Genomic DNA, 17,880 nt, shown 5'->3' on the forward strand with positions numbered 1-17,880 from the left:
TTTTCATACTGATTTAGGAATAATCCCGGATTGTGAAAAGCTATTGCCACCATCTCTGGCTCCCAACAGTGTCTCTGTCACACTTCCAGTGCTAAAATTCCCCCACTATCCTTTCCTCCCTACTCTGGGAGCTTGTTCTGAAAAATCATACCTGCTTCTCCCTGCAACTCTCAGCTCTGGTGGAGGTTAAAAAGAAAAGAAACTTTGCCCTGGGGTAATACACCTGGAAGAACGATCTCAATTTGTCCACAGAGAAAAAAGAAATTATGTTCTTTGTGTAATATATTAGGTAAATAACAAGTTGTAGAGGTTTTAATGAGAAACCTTTTATGAATTTGTATTCAGAGTTAGAAAATAATATCCAGACTTTGTAATACAACAGAATTTCTAAACCTCAACATTACTGACATTTTGGGCTGGATAATTTTGTCGTGGATGCTGTCCTGTGCAATGTAGGACGTTTAGCAGCATCCCTCACCTCTATTCACTAGATAACAGTAGCACTCCTCCCAGAGTTTTGACAACCAAAATTGTCTCCAGACATTGCTAAATATCTCCAGAGTGGTAGGGGGAAGAGAATAAATTCCAGTTGATAAATATGTAATAGAGAATATTTACATTTAAGAAATTGCCTTTAGAAGACCATATGCATAAAGAAAATCTATCCAAGCATTCTCAGGGAAAGGAAAAATGGTAGGCAGAATTTTAACAATCTCTAAATTTTGGTTAGGAAAGAAATAATTTATAGAGTCAAATTCTTTTATTAGGAGGCAATAAGACTTAGAAGGTTAGAGGACAGGCTTTGGAATCAGAGATCTAGATTGATTTATTAGCTATGTGACCTTACTTAAGGTCTTTTGTCCTCAGTGTTTTACCCATAATGTGATGATAATTAGTAGCATTCATTTATCCTTGAACAAGCATCCGGGTCTTCACGTGCTGTTCCCTGTGCCTAGAATGCACTTCTCCTTCCTCTGGCTTGACTGGATCCTTCCCATCCTTCAGTTTAAATAATTCCTCCTCAGAAAGGCCTTTCTGGTTTGATCTTACTACAGTCAGGCTCTCTTGTGATTACCTCTCATAGCAATGCTTATAGGACTCACCGTATTTTATAAATTTTTATGCTTCCCTCACTATTTTATAAGTTCTGTAAGGGCCAGGATCCATGTTTGCTTCTTCTTCAATGTGTCCTGAACACTCAGCTTGGTGGCTGGCCCCATGGCACAGCCTCAACAAATATTGCTATATAAATGAATGAATGAATACACAAGTTTTTTTTTATAGCTATTAATATCATTATCATCATCAAAGATTTGTACTGAACAGACTTAACTAATTTCCTGTTTTACAAAAATATTCACTTCATTTTTTTAAATGTTAAGATCAAAATGTCCCAATTAGTAATAGCATTTGAAACAATTACAATAGAATGCCTGGCTGAGCATCAACGACAATGCCTGGGGAATTGTAGAAAGCCTAAAATTTACAGAATTGTACAGAGCTGGGCAGTTACAACCTGGGTTATGTTCACACCATGTATGACTGAAAGGTCTCACTCTAGCAGTTATCTGACTGTGCCTTAGGAGCTTCCAGCTACCATGCTGGCCATGAGCTTCACCAGCTCAGCTGCTGTGCTGGGCCCCTTGGGTCAGCCATCTTTCTGGACTCTGGCAAGAACACTAGTTTTGAAGTTGATCCACTGGCAAACCATAGTTAAAGTATATTTACTTTAAAATAGAGGAAGTAATTTTACAGTAATATTCAGATATAGAAGAGCAAGGCAGGAATAGGGTTATTATATACTTTGAGACCATGTAGTTAAAGTATTTGTGCTAACAAGAAAGTAAATTTTTAACATGTTATTTTTCATACTCTGTTAAGGAGAAAAAATGTTGAACTGAAAAGAAGATAACAAGTACTGGTGATAATAAATAGAAGTTCGTGAAGTGGCCAAAAAATCCTCAGAGCTATTTAATTTTACTGTTATTTAATTTTACCCAGCTACTTAAACTATGTCCAAGTTTTCAAAACAGCTCTCTGTGATGTTTTTTAAAAAATATGGATAATGATAAGAGGACATGATATCTGTAGATTTAAATTTGAGGTTGTGACAGATTCGGCAAGCTACTGACAAATGAGCTTGATGCTGTTCTCCAAGATACCATACCAAAGTCGATCATTAAAGTGACAGTGTGGGAAGGAGCTGGAATCAAGAGAAGCCAGTATGGGTTCAGACTGACCTCAAATTGGGGATGTGGCAGACATTATGCATCTGGGCTTTGGCAAGGAGGCTTTGAGAAGGAGTTTCATGATTTTTTTAAAGATGGAGAAATATGGGCTAAATGATAGTTTAGTCAAGACAAATTTTTATGTGGCTGAAGAAGCACATGAAACATGACTATGCCAATGTGAAAAGCATATTTCTAGAAGCATGCTGAGCAACTCTGTCCTTAGCACTGTCCTCTGCAACATTTCTAGCACCTTTAATGAAAATCTTTTAGAGCAGACATTGGCAGTTTTTTTCTGCAGAGAGCCAGATGACAAATAGGCTTTGTGAGCCACATATAGCCCTCACTGTATATTTTTCTTTAAAGAAAAACACCTTCAAATTTCCGTATGGATCACAGTTTGCCAACCCCTGTTCTAGAGCTGATCAAACTTGAAGACAACACAAGAGGGAATACATATATTGCTTCACAGAATTAGAATACATAAAGATACCATGAGCCTCATGGCACATTAGAACTGGAAGGAAAGATCCGAAACCTAGAGATCATCTGGTCAAAAAACTCTGAAATCTGGGATGGCCCTTGGATTATGGGTTGGAAGAAACATATATAAACAAATGCATGGTTTTACACTTAAAACCCCAAACTCCCAATTATATGAGTACAAGATAGGCATTTATGACTTCACAGCTGAACTGGTGAAGAATGACATTTTAGCCAAGAGTCAGCCACATATGGATCAAGACTGTGGTGTGATTCCAAATTCCACTATCTAGAATAAAACAGTGCCACTCAACTTCTTGCCCTGGAGTGTAAGATCAAGAGTCAGTGCTACAATATATGAGGAAGGCTGAAGAAATTGGAGGTGTTTAGACTGGAGGATGCATGTAATAGGACTTTAGAAACTGCAGAGCACAGTAAAGCTGCACAAGCAAAGAATGACCTGGTTCATTGTTTGGAAGCCTGGACTGGGTATCTAGGAGATAGGGTAGGAAAAAATTCTTGGTGGCAGCTGCTCACAGTGCCTATAGCTGCAGAGACATTGGGATGGAACATATTCATGTGTTTATTTCTCCCTTTTGGTCATAAAGCATGAAACATTTAGTCAGGAGAAGGGACTCTCCATTTCTCCTCAAGCAAGGGTCCAACATCTCAAGGAAAAAGCCAATTTAGGAAGAAAGCCCTATCATTTATGAGCTGCTATCAAAAATCGTGCTCCCAGGTGGAAGTGGGCAAATCTACCCTTACATTGTGTGTAACCCTGTCTTCCCTCATCTTTCTCTGAGTCCAGTTTTGCCCTTTGTTGACATAACGCTCCTTTTTTTATATATAAAACTCGACATATTTAAAGACATATTCCTTAAATTGTTACTACTTCTGAAAACGGATCACTAATTCCTTTTATGATTCATTAAATTTCACATATGCCGTAGTTTCCAAACTATTCAGAACAATTAGAGTTTAAAAAATTATTTTTATATGCATGGTTCTATTCGCTCCTTTGGAAGCAGGAAAAGTATCATATTCTCTCTGTCTTTCTAACTCTCCCTCCTTATTCTCTTTCTGCCTCTCTCTCTCCTTTCTTTCCTTCCTCCCTCCCTCCCTCTCTCTCCGGGGACAAGCCATCTGAACAAAGTCCAGGATATTTGCATAATACATCTAAGAGAGCTAGAAAGTGACAAGTCCAGGATTATAACAAAGCCTTTTGAATTCTAAGCCCATAATTTCCAGATTCTTTGTTAAAGGCTATACAGTTAAAAGGGTCTCAATTAGTGTGGTATAGGTTTACAATATGGTAATAGAATTTTTAACAGCATGTACCACAGGGTAAATTTGATAAATTCTTTTGAATAGAAATTATATAAGGAACGTGGTGGGGATACAAAATGGCAGACATGGGAATCCTTTCTCTATTTTGAAACTTCTTGGTTCTCTTACCCTCCATTCTTCTATTTCAAACCACCATGAAATTCCTAGAGCAAGTAGCTAAGTGGTAACAACATTTACCAAATAAACATAACTGCAGAAGTATCAAATTCATACTGTTCTGGAGTTGTTTTTACAGACCTGTATTTGAAGCTGGTATCGTAGGTGAGCAGTTTTCCTTCTCACATGTTTTCATCATTGAACTTAAAGTCATAGTAGAAATGTCATTACTTCCTGAGAATACACAATATAGAATATGGTATAGAGACAAATATGCAAATGACAAGAAATGAACATACAATTACAAAGGCGTATAAATAAAAGGCACTACTATTCTGACTTAGCTGTGTTCCTAAAGTCTTTCAGTAAGTTAGTTTGCAATACTGAACAGTTTGCCTATAGAAGCTATTTTATAAATAGAGAATAGGTTCATGGGTCAAACTACGAAAAGCCTTTTACACCTTTTCAAAGTGGAGATAAAGTATTAATAAATTGTAGACTTTAACCACCATGTGTAACGATGTCTCCATGGCCAAATGCATTCAGGGTTAGGGCTTGGAAGGCCAGGAAAACGTTTCTCCCAATGAGGTTGGTGTTCCCTGAGCTCTAAGCCACTGGTGGGTTCCTACAGCTGAAGCAGAGACTGCAGATGGTGGCTTTCTGACAGCTAACAGGGCTAAAATGCCTCAGAGAAGCAAGAATATTCTGCCAGATCCCCGATTAGGATCTTTCTTTTCTTCCTTATTCCCAAAGGATCCTTCTGCCTGCTTGCTCACAGCCTATTTCTTTGGCTCAGAATAGAACAGACAATAATAACCTTCCCATCTCTGTGAAAAAAGTTTTATAAAAATATTTGTTGTTGTTAGTAACAAATGCAAAGTGAAGTTCATTCCTCTCAAACCTATTTTTCACACCTAGCCATCAAGGAAAGTCCATAAAATGGAGGGATGGGACTAAGGTCATTTTCTTATACAAAGGGCTGAAGAAATATTCAAGTGCATTTCCAAGCAATACCACACCAAGGTTACCCTGATTCTTTGATGACATGAGAGTGGAAGTGGCAAATGGGAGCCTGCAACACAAGTACTGGAGCTGAGGGGGCCAGAGTCCACTTGAGGAAGGGAAGCCACACATTCAACCTCCATCTCTCCCTGCCCTGACTGGAGTAAGCATCAGGCAAAGGGAAGGTACATCACTTGGGGGTGGAGTGGGTTTCAGGTGGTCAGAGACAGAGAGAGGTAGGGAGAGGTAGGAATTCTCAGTGTGCCCTGTTAGCCATTCCCTTACTTACTAAATAATTACCGATTCTATGCTAGGCTCTGAGGGCCTGGAGTCAAGGTCTTGGAGGACTGACAATCAATTGGGGAACACCAAGAGGTAAAGACATAATTTTCATTGAACAGAGGAAGTGAAATACAGATAAAGTAATGTAGTAGTGCATGGGGAGAGGGAGAAGCGAATTCTAGAAAGAAAAAAAAACCAGGAAGTTTTTATTCTTTCAAGTATCAAACAATATATACTGCCAAAGTTGAGTGAAATTATTGAAGATAACACACCTAGGTAGCAAATGAAATTTGGAGTGCAGAAAATATGCAGTTCTTCAGTGAATGTGAAGTAATAATCAGAGAGCCAAGAGATGGGATCAGAGAGGGGTGGTTGATAATTCTAGAGCTAAATGGCTAAAGGAGACATGGATTTACACACAGGAAGATGTAGTAGGGGGAAAATTGGGGCAATTCCAGGTGCAATTTGTATAACAAATGGCACAGAGACCAGCAAAGGCACAGACGGGACAGCAGAGTGACCTTATTTTAGGCTAACAATTTTAAACCAAGCATCTCAAATCAGCACAGACCCCCCCAAGGTTTTTGAACTAATGAGAGACAGAATCAGAGCTGTGGTCAGAATGAATGACTTGGGCAGACAGAAGAGAGGCTGAAGGTGGGGAAGCCACAAAGGAGGTTCTGGCAGTATTTTGGATGAAAGGAAACAAAGGTGAGAAATAGGAAGGCAGCCCTGAGAATGGGGAAGAAAGAACATGTGTGAGAGACTGTCATCTCCACTTGTCAACAGAACCTTCCTTCCAACTTCTGGGGCTTTGGATACCCCTAAACACTGCCAAGTCGAGGCTCCTTTATCTATTGAGGCACAGATTCCACTGGTCCCAGAGGTAGGATCCGCATTCTCCTCCCTTCCCAATGCTATTTGCAAATTCTCCATTCTCCACTCTCATATATGTATACTTCTGTACTGCAAATTTCTCTCACTACCTAGGTGTGTTATCCTCGGTAATTTCACTCAGCTTTGGGAGTAAACAGCGTTCGATACTGGAAAGAATAAATTTTATGCCCTGTATGACAGACATAATATATGGCACTGGAAATTAAATTTAAAATATAATGAAAATAAGGGTGCTTTTTGAAGAGCATGGTATCACGTGCACTCTCAGTCTATTAAACAAAAACTCTCCATCTATGAAAAATCAAGTTTAACTTTGTTAGCTGTTCTCATACGCTACATTTTCATAGTATTTACAAATGCTTTCCTTTATTTAACAGCTTTTTATATAAATATGCATAAATATTTTTAGTGAAGATCTTGACATCTTAAGTCTAGTGTTGCCTATTTTGTAAGAAAAAAGATATTTTTATATTTATAAAAATATATTTATATTCACAATATAATGAAACTAAACTCCTTTTTAAATAAAACAATTAAAATATTTACTACTAGGTTTATAAAATAATTATTGTAGATATTAGAATTCAGGAATTATGATGCTTCACCTTCAGACTCACCCTGTACTGAATAATTCAATGTGATCATGCCCAGTATATAATTAAAACTGGGAGTTTTGAGAACAGGTAGCTTATGATTCACTGATAGTTTAGTAAAAGTGACTTTTGAGGGGGCATTTATATACATGAGCTTTTCCTCCAATTATTTATACCTGTAAACTCTGGGAAAAGTAAAATTTAAGGCAGAAGAAAGGCAGTAACAGAAATGTTCCATGTTCCTGTGAGTAAAGACTAATACCTAGGCATGAAATTCAGTCTCGAGTTTAATAACTTTTAATCTATGTATCAGATAAAAAAATCATCTTTCTATTTTGTGCTTTGATCTCCTAGACCTATTAACAGATCTAAATGTCATTTAATTCTCTCATAAGCTAAGGAAGATACTACCATATATCATCAGTTTAATAATTAAGAAATGTTTGTTAAAGGCGAGAAAGAATGTAGTTTATAAGGTACCACTAATTAAATCATATCTTGAAGTGGCTTGAGGAGAGAGAGAGTCATTTTGTGGTTTCCATTCTCTACAACCCATAGGCAGCAGAATCACCCAGAGAAACTAACAACAAAGTGCAGAACTATGATTTCTATCTAGCAAAGTAGGAGAGGAGGAAAAAGAGTAACAAATAGATTTAACCAAAAGGTAGGAAAGAGGAAAAAGAAACCTTTAGAGAGCATAATAAGTAAAACTGCAAAATAAGATGGAAAAAAATAAGCCTTCGCACTATAAGAATCACAGTGACTGCAAATGGATAATGTCTAACCAGTCAGCCAACAAAAACAAATACCGTCTGGAAGTTCTGATGGCTACATACTGATGGACTGAGCCCCTTAATGACAATATTTGGAATATTTTTTCTTACTATTTGATGATTTCAAAACAAAACATTTATCATTTTCAGTTATTTAAGTATAATATGATGTACTGTCAGCAAATATGTATGGAATAATGGTTGTAAATGATGCTAGATGTTCTTGGGAGAGACAAGGAAAAAGAGGAGGAAAAGAATCTCAAAGCTATTATTCTGCACTGATGTTGTTGACTTTCTTCTGGAATATAGTCAGCGTTCAAACACTGAAACATTACTGAGCCTGAGCTTAGATGTTGTTCCCTGTATAAGGATATTCCTGTATGCACTGACAGCCTACATATAGCCTAAAAGTATTTCACAGTCATGAGCTCTTTTTGAACCAGAACATGTTTTCAAAGGAATAAAAGAAAACATTTCCTCCATTAGTGTTTATCTGTAATCCTCTTAACAAGCTACCTACAAATCATATCTGCCATCAGAGAAAGCTCATTTAGTAGTAATAGCAATACCTGTAATGGGAGTTCTGTTTTTCAGCCTATCCACTTCCATAGTGAAGTCATCTTTCAGAAAAAGGAACCCAATAATGGAAAACAGGTAGACAAGGATGAGAGCGAGGACTGCAGTTAGAATAATGGAGCGGCCATTCCGTGTGACACTCTTTATAACATTAAGCAGAGTCTCTTCTCTGTACACCAAATCAAAAAGCTACAAAAATAAAATAAAAAAAAAAAATGCAAAGGAGCAAAAAATGAATAAATATAAAAGTCATTACAAATACGAATGCAAGCCATTTTAGTTTATCTGTGAAAAAATAACCTAAATGACACCTTAAAATGAACCAAACTATACATTTCTGTCCAGTTGGAATGTATTAATGAACTGCTTTTTAATAGAGAACTCTAACACGACATATAATGTGCATCTGTTGGTTTCGTAACCAACATAAATACTATTGTGTAAGACATGAAAGGAAATAGCATCGCTTTAAATTTGAATTTTGAAAAATTACAATATACTTAACCAGCTTGGCTACTTTTTCCTTATTTTTAATCTTACTAATATTTTGCAGTTGCTTTTGGAATATGTAAAATGGCTTACGTGAGAATGCTGAATTAGGTTCACCGAAGTGATGAATAATTGACAGACTCATTAAATGTATTGTTGAATCAAGTGATTAGAGGTAAAATTAAAAGGACAATTTTATGAGCCTGTCACAACAGAAAAGGTAGGAAATTTTAAAATATTTGAGAAATGCAAACATCTTTCCTTAATAAAGAGATATAATGAGGGCAAAACATATTACTTTAGTATATACTTTTGGAAACAAATATAAACAAAAAATAATGCATAATTTTGCTAATTTATTTCCTCTAATGGATTATTATTCATTTTGTGTTTAGTAGTAGAAAATCTATGCACCAGTCAAGAACGTAAGTATGTGTTTGCTATCTGCAGTCAACACTAAAAACAATTTTATTTATTGTGATATAAAAAGTTGAAATTATACATTAGCAAGTATATGTTTTATTATACATTAGCAAGTATATGTTTTATCTGGTTAAAACTAATAAATTAACATTCACTTAAGAAAGGCATAAATATCTGTTTGGAAATGAAGAGTATTTTTTAAATTAGAATAATTGTGGTTAGTGTTCTATCGTCTGTGAGCAGTGATTAGAATTTCTAAATTGGTTGAAACGATCAATGTCATGCATCCTCTCAGAAACACCAGGGCCTTATACTGTTTATCTGATTACTGAGGGTTATACAGTTACTTTCCAATTTAATTTTAGTCTTGCAAGTAATATCCATAAAGATATTGACTCATTTGCTCACCTTAAAAAAATGTTATTTTATATGGTTGAACACACACAAAAACATGTTAAACTATTTTGCTATTTCTCTTCTAGAGCAAACAAGAAACTCCAGAAATAAAGTCAATATTCTTCTGTACAGATAATATTAACTAATGCAAACTCAACTTCCAAATTATCAACACTTTTAATTAACTTATTTAAGCATTAAGTTGACATAAAGAAGATTTTTCTTAAATTTAACTCAATGGTGGCTTAAAGAAAAGGTCTAGCAATGGGCTCTAAGTCACTTCTGGATAGTTTCTGTACTTTTCTAGCTTTCAGAAGCCCAGGGGATGCTTGCAAAAAATTGTATATTCCTGGGTCCCATTCTATACTTATGGAATCAGAATCTTGAGACTGCAAAAGTTGTTGACATTGGATAGGTGTGATGGTTTCTTCTGTTTATTTCTACAAGGAAAATCTAGAGTGTGGTTTTTATTAGTTTGGATAAAAGACTGACAATTGTGGGCAAAACCAGAAATGCACATTCATATATTTTTCAAAGTATGAAAATATTTTAAAAATACATTTAAATTCCATTTTGGTATTATGTCCATTACTATTTCCTTCTAGTTCTCGAAACATTAAAGTAGACTATATCTTTTCCTTAACCAACCCAATGAAAAGAAATTAGCATCAGTATTGTAAGGTTTGAAAGATAAAAGAGAAAAATGAAACCAAAAATTAAGGTTAACATAAAGTAACATTATTATTAATAACTCATACAATCATCCAAATACATCTTTATGTTGTCAAATATCTTCAGGTAGAAAACATCAAGATTTATATACAACATTTCACATTATTTCTTTAATGGATTTTGATAATACTAGTCTCCCATACTATCTCTATCCATTTTATAGACAAGAAGATTGATGAACAAAAACATTATAGAATATTACATATTATAGCCAGGTTAAAGTGCTGGGTATAATAAGACTTCATATTTAAAACCAGAATTTTTCTGGTGAATCAGAGCAGAGAAGGAATTCATTTGGATCCCTGGGGCAGAAAAAAAATCTCCTTTAGATTAATGAATAATCTAATTAACTGTCTGCAAGATAATTTAATCTAAATATATGAAACAAATTCACTCTTTATTGTGGCTCTTTCAAGTGTTTGAGAGTAAATGAAAAATTTGCTTTTCCAGTCTTCCTATGTGGGTGTGCTAGAAAACAGGGAAGCAAAAGGCTTTTTAAAAAAATTAAATTGTCCCTCATGACCTAAGCAAACTGGGCCAGCGTAAGGCTTTTAGATCTTCAACTTGTTTTCAGGAATCATTTTACTGGATAGTGCTCTCTACTGCATGTCAACTATGGGCTCGAGTGATAAATAAATGCTTCTATGCATGAAACTAACCTGATAGTGCTTTAAGTTTCAAAACATTATCACATATTTGTATTGACTCCTCTCCTGGTTTACTGTCATAATAAAACATACATTTCAAAAGAAAAACTGATGACCAGCAAAAAACCAACCAACAAAAACCTCCAGAAGCAATCTGAAAATCCGTTTAATAAATGAAATATATGTAGATAAGCTTAACAACAATAACATTAAATCTGAAACTATAAGACTTTACTTAAAACAACTTACTGTCTTTTTGCTAGGTTGGCAGTTTTTCCCCATTTTACTGACATGCTGTTCTAAAGATACACACAATATTTGGCACTGAATACATCCCCATTTTTTCTCCTACACTCTTGGAGAATCTCTAAATGTAAAGGCATATATGGTGTGGCTGAAACCAAAAGCAGTTTACTATACAAAACCTGGGTCAAGAACTGGGGTCCTTGGTTCCTTCTCGGAGAGGAGATAAAGAATTCCACCACCCATAAGGTTTTTCAGAGAAAAAGACTAAAATTAATAATAATTCATGTTTTTCCCAGGAAATTCTAAAAATAACATAATTGATCTGAATGAGAGGCCATGTTTAAAAAACAAAAAATTGAAGGAAGAAACGTAAGAAGAAGCATTTGTGCATTTTTTCAGTGGTGATTGTCCACATTGAAATGTACTCACCAGAAAGCTATAGAAGAATTCATGGACAAAGAGGCCCAGCATGCAAACCAGGACATATGCTACGTGGTAGAGAAAGGCCATATCCAGAATGACCGCTCGGTATCCTCGGGTGAACGTGCCACGATTTCCGACAAAACTCACCAGAAACACTATTTTATTACAAAGCTAAAGGGGGAAAAAGATTAGATTTTACTGTCTTATTTACCCTGAAACTCACGTAAATAGCAAGTCACTGACAAAACCTATTATTGATAAGTCCGTAGTTTTATGATTTCTTATTTTGTAATTTTTCAGCACTGCTAACAAATCTGCATGTAAACATAATACGCACAGAACTTGTATCCTTTGCAGTTCCAGGAGAAGAGAGGAGAATGATTAAAAGCCCCCAAAATACAGTCAACACAGACCTGAATTTAAATCCTGGAGCTCTCACTACTGTTGCGTTACCTAGGTCATGCAACTGTAGGCCTTGATTGTTTCTTCTGAAAAGTGGAATAAAGGGATTCCAAACTCATAGAACTCTTCAGAGGATTAAATAATTCATAATGTATATGAAGGAAGCATTTAATACAATGACTCTTTAAATACTACTCATTATAATAAAAATATTAAAATATACTTTAAAATTAAAAAATATATGTAATATTTTTATTATACTAGAAATGTACCAGAAAAATATCTTTTCAAAAATATCCAGAGATCTGTCCTTGATGTTTTTTTAATCCTGGACCTTCTCTACTGAGTATTATTTTAAACAAATAAGCCATTAAAAACTACTTTTGCACTTAATTTACTCTAAATACATAAAAATTATAAGTATACCTATACACCTAGGTTAAAATAAATATAGTGTGCACATATATTTTCTAAGCTCTATGTGTGGTAAATTCAATAAGCATTTTGGAGTATTTATTATGATAGAATATTTATATTAAAACTATATTTAATATTGTCTTTTGGGGCATAATTTTAGAATACAAAAATTTATACCGAGATCTTTGGCAATAACAATGATCTGTGCAATCATTTCCGAAGAACACAGTTGTCATAAACTTAGTGCCATCTATTTGGTTCTAGGATCATTGCATTATTTATAAACTGAAGAGCCAATTATGCCTCTTAGTCATCAATGAAAGAATTACAGATTTTGAAATTTTAGTTTGTTCTTCCAAATTGTTCCTTGAATTCCCTAAGTTATCTAATGGTGCCATATTTGTTTTCATATGTCCAACTGAACTTTGAGAAAACAAGTTTGCTCTGCACAACACTGTTGATTTTTTCAATATATATATATGGAAGAAGTTGCGTTATGGGATGATTTTAAATAACACAAAGAGAAAAACACTTTGGGGCAGAAGTGAAATTTGAAAGGTTGAAAAAATCTTTTCCTTCAACTTTCTGAAGTCCAAATCAATACAGATAAAATGAGAAAGGGCCTATCATTTCATGTTGAGAAAATAGCCAAACCGAATCAACAACATAACAACTAAAATGTTCAAACCTTTATTAAATTCCACCCCTCACTGATTAACTGTCCTCTTGATAATCAATGTTATCAATTCTTTCGTTGTTTTGTTAATAATTTGAATATTGTCAAACAAAAAATCTTACTTCACTATATACTGTTTCATGATCACATCTTTAGATTATTTTGAATTATAGCTACAGTAGAATAGATGTCTTTATATTTACTAGCCATGAGCAAATTCAATAGCATAAGTAAAACTCAGGAAATATATACTAGATGCTGATATAAGTGTAGTATTTGACAATAAACATTTATGAAAATGGTGAAAAGTAGAATGGATGAAGTAATATTCAATGTTTTACTCTTTAAATTGTTTTGAGCGACTATTGTTTAAATTTAAACTACCTTGATTAACCCACTATAGTTAATCAATATGAAATAGAAATAAGAAGTTCTATTAAAAAAAGGCTAAAAATTAAAATTATGACTTCGAGAGGATGAATATGTTTAGGAAAAATTATTCATATTTTGTTTTCAGATTCCGACCTTCTCTAAACTGAATCATTAAAAAATTAGTCAGGAAAATTATTTATAAACCCTATACACTAAGGAAAAGTAATGCATTGAATTCAAATAGTCAAAACAGCAATACATTTCAGTTCTCAAATGATGCAAAAGCAAGGACACAATTCTGCCTAAAAGGACATCTGCCATTTTTGCATGAAAAATAAAGATCTGCCTTATTTGTTTCAGGTTTTTTGTTTGTTTGTTTGTTTGTTTGTTTGTTTGTTTGTTTTAACATTAACCTAGGGCTCCATGTTGATGGCTATGTCCTTGTTCTCTTGACTAAGCCTTAAAGTGGAATAGCGTTGGTGGTGGCAGTGGCATTCACCTACTTCTGTAGAGATCGGAAACAAGGAAATTATTGTCCTTTTGTTTTGAAGTGTTCATCAAGGTAAAATAAATGCAAGAATAAATGATTGGGTAGGAAAGAAGTTGATCTCTGGTGTTTCCCATACCATGACTTTAAAAATTACATATTGTTTTCATATAGCATTTTCTATTCAAGCTGGGAATATTTATGCAAAGAATGAGGAGTTACAAAAACATTATCCATTCTTATGTCATGATTTCCTTGATATTGTCTAACCAATCCTTCATTTGTCAATACCATTATGCAGGTAGTCATTATTTCTATGGCAAGGGTCCACGTGGGCAACAATAAATGGAGGGCGTGAGAACTGGGCAAGGTGATTAAAAGGCCATGCCCTTCTCAACTGGTATTGAAAAGACTCTCAAGTCAGCAGAAAAACACTAATATAAATGATCATAACTGCCCCAGATCTTTTTTCTTTTTCTCTCTACTCTTCAAAAATACTCTTGATATATTCTTTGTTGAAAGTGGGGTGCATTGTGTGATGGGTTTGGGGGGCAGGAAGTGGGATGGACTGAGAAGGGAAACAGCATCAATGCAAGCTTTCTGTGCAATCTTTCAAAAGTGATATACTATCCAAATGATTTATCAATAGATCTTCTAAAAACAAAAGCAAAACTAATGTTCATTTATTCATTAATATAATTAAAGCATTTGTTCATTTTAATTAGGCAAATTAATTATACAGTACAATAATATTTTCATATATACTTTATAGTTCATTGATATGACTTTACAGGACTTTTAACAGTGCGGTATAGTGGAAAGACCCTGGGTTAGAAGCTGGACCACCTGGGTTCCAGTCTTGGCTCTACCACTAATCACTTTGAGAAATCCTCCTGGTCTCAATAGGATACTATATATTTATTCCTAAAATGAAATGCCTAGAATTGAATAATCCTTAAGGTGACTCATAGCTCTAGAATTCTATGCAATGTCCTTTAAATTTTACTATTTTATGAAGTTGCAGAATTTATAGTTGCCTTTATATTATCTTTTTTGTCTAATTTTGTTCTATATCCCTGATAAGGAATCCCATTCCCATCTTACATTGTTCCTATGGGAAAACATGACTTATATTCCAGGGATAAATTATATCCAAAAAAAAACTCATCTACTATTTATTGGAAACTGAATTTATTGTCTTGAACTACATTTTAACTATATTACCATATTTCTATCAACCTTCTTGCTAAAAATGAGATGATTTGATTAAAATAATCTCCATTTCAGTGACATTACATCTTAGGCAGGATAAGGTTCTATGGTCAAAGCCTAAGGCAGAATTTTCATAGAGTCAAAATCACCCTAGAAATCTTTAACTCACCAAGAAAACAGTACAGTAAACACGGATGGTGTAAACTGCGGCACCTCTTACTAAATTTGTCACATGCTAGCTTTTCCCCAGCACTGGAGCAGTTTTTTTTTGTTTCTGCAACTGGTACAAGAAGTAGTTAGGAACATTCGGTGATCATATTATATAAAAAATTGTGTGTGTGTGTGTGTGTGTGTGTGCGTGTCTGGTGTGTGTGTGTGTGTGTGTGTGTGTGTGAGAGAGAGAGAGAGAGAGAGAGAGAGAGAGAGAGAGAGAGAGAGAGAGAAGAATATGAATGTTTTGACTGTAAATATATAACCGAATTCACATATGTTAAATGAAGATATGGTGGGACTCAACCTTATAGATTCACAGTCACATAAGTCCTCTCAGGAAGCTATCTACAGGTAAGTAACTAAGAGAATGACACTATTAAATCTGAACACACTGGCTTCTTGTTAATAGACAGTGGCTAAACTCCATTTGCTCTTCTTTGCAAAAGACCAAGTCCAAGAATAAGGAAACATTTCTACTTTCAAAATAACTGCAAGAAAGGCAAATGATTTAAGAGACGCCATTAAATAAATGACATGTTTCCAGGCACTACTAGAAAGGTAAAAAACATTACAGATAAGAAGTGTTAAAAGATATTAAATGATCTTTCATGAGTATTTACTGCATTATTTATTATTAAAAATACCTAAAAATAAAAAAATAAAAATTAACAGAATAGTTAAACATTATATAACATTCATATGACTTGAAATATTAGTTTCTAAAATAAAATTTACAAATAATTTTAACAGTATAAAAAAATGAAATGATCCCAAATTTATAAAATGTGTTTATATTTGCCAAAATAATGTTAATTTCTATTACCAAGAACTAAAAATGCAATGTAGAGGGTGGGAGGAAAACTATACCAGGTTATAAGATATAACAAAGAAAAACATTTGAATCTTTTGAAACATCTCAAATATCGAGATGATTACTGTGACAAAACAAACTAGTTACAATTTAAACAAAACTTTAAGTTTTAGAAACAAGAAAAGATGATGAAAATGAAGCCTAATAATAAATAGAAGCTGATAATACTAAGTGCTCTGAACATAAATTGAGGTTCTTTCCTCCCACTTGATTCCTTTTCCAAAAAAGGGACTTTCTGCATTTGCTCAACATTATGAAAGACACTGAGTCCAGAAAAAACTCCCTGTGAACCAAAATACAAACACTTTTATGATCATGATAGCAACATTTTACAATTAAATTGTACTTCTCAAATTAGGTACTTGGTAAATGGTAGACTTTATTGCTGTTATATCATTATCACTGTTGTTCTTTTCTAAATCACACTAATCTTTTCATTCAACAACCCAGTGAGGATAGACTAAGCTTTAATATCTTCATTTCACTGATGAGAAGAATGAAATTCAGAGCCCTATTGATTTGCCTAAGGTCTAGAATTCCTAATCTCATTAAGTCTTAACTGTCAAGTAAATACTTTCGTTTTCTCTGTTGCTGATACCAATAAATTTAGCACTTATAGTTTCACCTGTTACACAATGCCAACTTTTAAGAGTAAATGAATAAACACATAAAACCTAAGGTACAAAATATGATTGATTTATGTTTTCTTTTATTTTTTCCCCTGCCTCCTGGGAAATAGTAAACTATAGATAGTTTTGTAATGAGCTTGTTATGTTAAGCATTAAGGTAAATGAGTATTTGCTAAAATATTTTTATTAATCTATATAATATCAAAACTACAAATTAAACCCTTATATCAATATCTACAATATAAAATTACAATTATTCCATTCAATTTATCCCAAATCTAAGTTGATTATTTCCTTTGGTCAGAAAGCCCTGAACTGGAAGATCATAATGTGTCACTTGGGGGCTGTGTAAACAGATGTTTTATGCTGTGAAGACTATTAGGGTATATCTCCATGTATATTTCTTTTCACAAAGAAATTAAAGTATAAAACTTGTCTCTCATGTGAAGTTGTTTCTTATGGTACTATATACTATTCTCATAGAAGAAGTAATATTTTTTATTCCTGTCCAGGCAGAAGTAATGTTTTTTATTCCTGTCCCCTGAGAGGAAAAAGAAAAATACTTCAAATGTTTTGGGTTTCCCCAGTAGACATTAAATTGTTATTCCTTATCTCTTTGCATATTCTTGAAGCTTCTGAATGGCAAGAACCACATCCTCTACCTCTTGGTATTTTCAGTGTCTATTAGATAACAGAGGCCCCCCAAAATGTTTGTTATTTTTGGCCCAACTCAATTCAGTTATTATTTCACTTTACCAAACTTGGATTTTCTCATTTGGATTAATGTCTTATTGAGGACCAATTGCCAGTTTATAAATATTTTTTACTTCTTCAAATAATTTGGTTCAACATTCAATATACTTTTTAAAGAGAAAATAAGCTAGACACATTAATAGGTTTAGAAAAATTTAGGTAAATCTGTGAAGATTCCTTAATTAGCCTGGTTGGCAATATTGCAAAAGTAGCCT

The 17,880-nt window shown here is 34.1% G+C and overlaps 1 protein-coding gene across 3 annotated transcripts in view; it reads right to left on the minus strand.

Annotated features, from left to right (window-relative positions):
• Positions 1-17,880, minus strand: part of ITPR2 (inositol 1,4,5-trisphosphate receptor type 2) — a 420,025-nt gene that overhangs the window by 55,970 nt on the left and 346,175 nt on the right. For all 3 annotated transcript variants that reach the window (XM_025047398.1, XM_015590049.2, XM_006912698.3), the window contains 3 exons: positions 11,640-11,804; positions 8,271-8,466; positions 4,296-4,388 (listed from right to left, as the gene is read on the minus strand). In XM_025047398.1, the coding sequence (XP_024903166.1) occupies positions 4,296-4,388; positions 8,271-8,466; positions 11,640-11,804 (454 nt within the window). The remainder of the gene's footprint in view (positions 1-4,295; positions 4,389-8,270; positions 8,467-11,639; positions 11,805-17,880) is intronic.

Source organism: Pteropus alecto, unplaced genomic scaffold (assembly GCF_000325575.1).
Source record: "Pteropus alecto unplaced genomic scaffold, ASM32557v1 scaffold103, whole genome shotgun sequence".
NCBI lineage: Eukaryota > Metazoa > Chordata > Mammalia > Chiroptera > Pteropodidae > Pteropus > Pteropus alecto.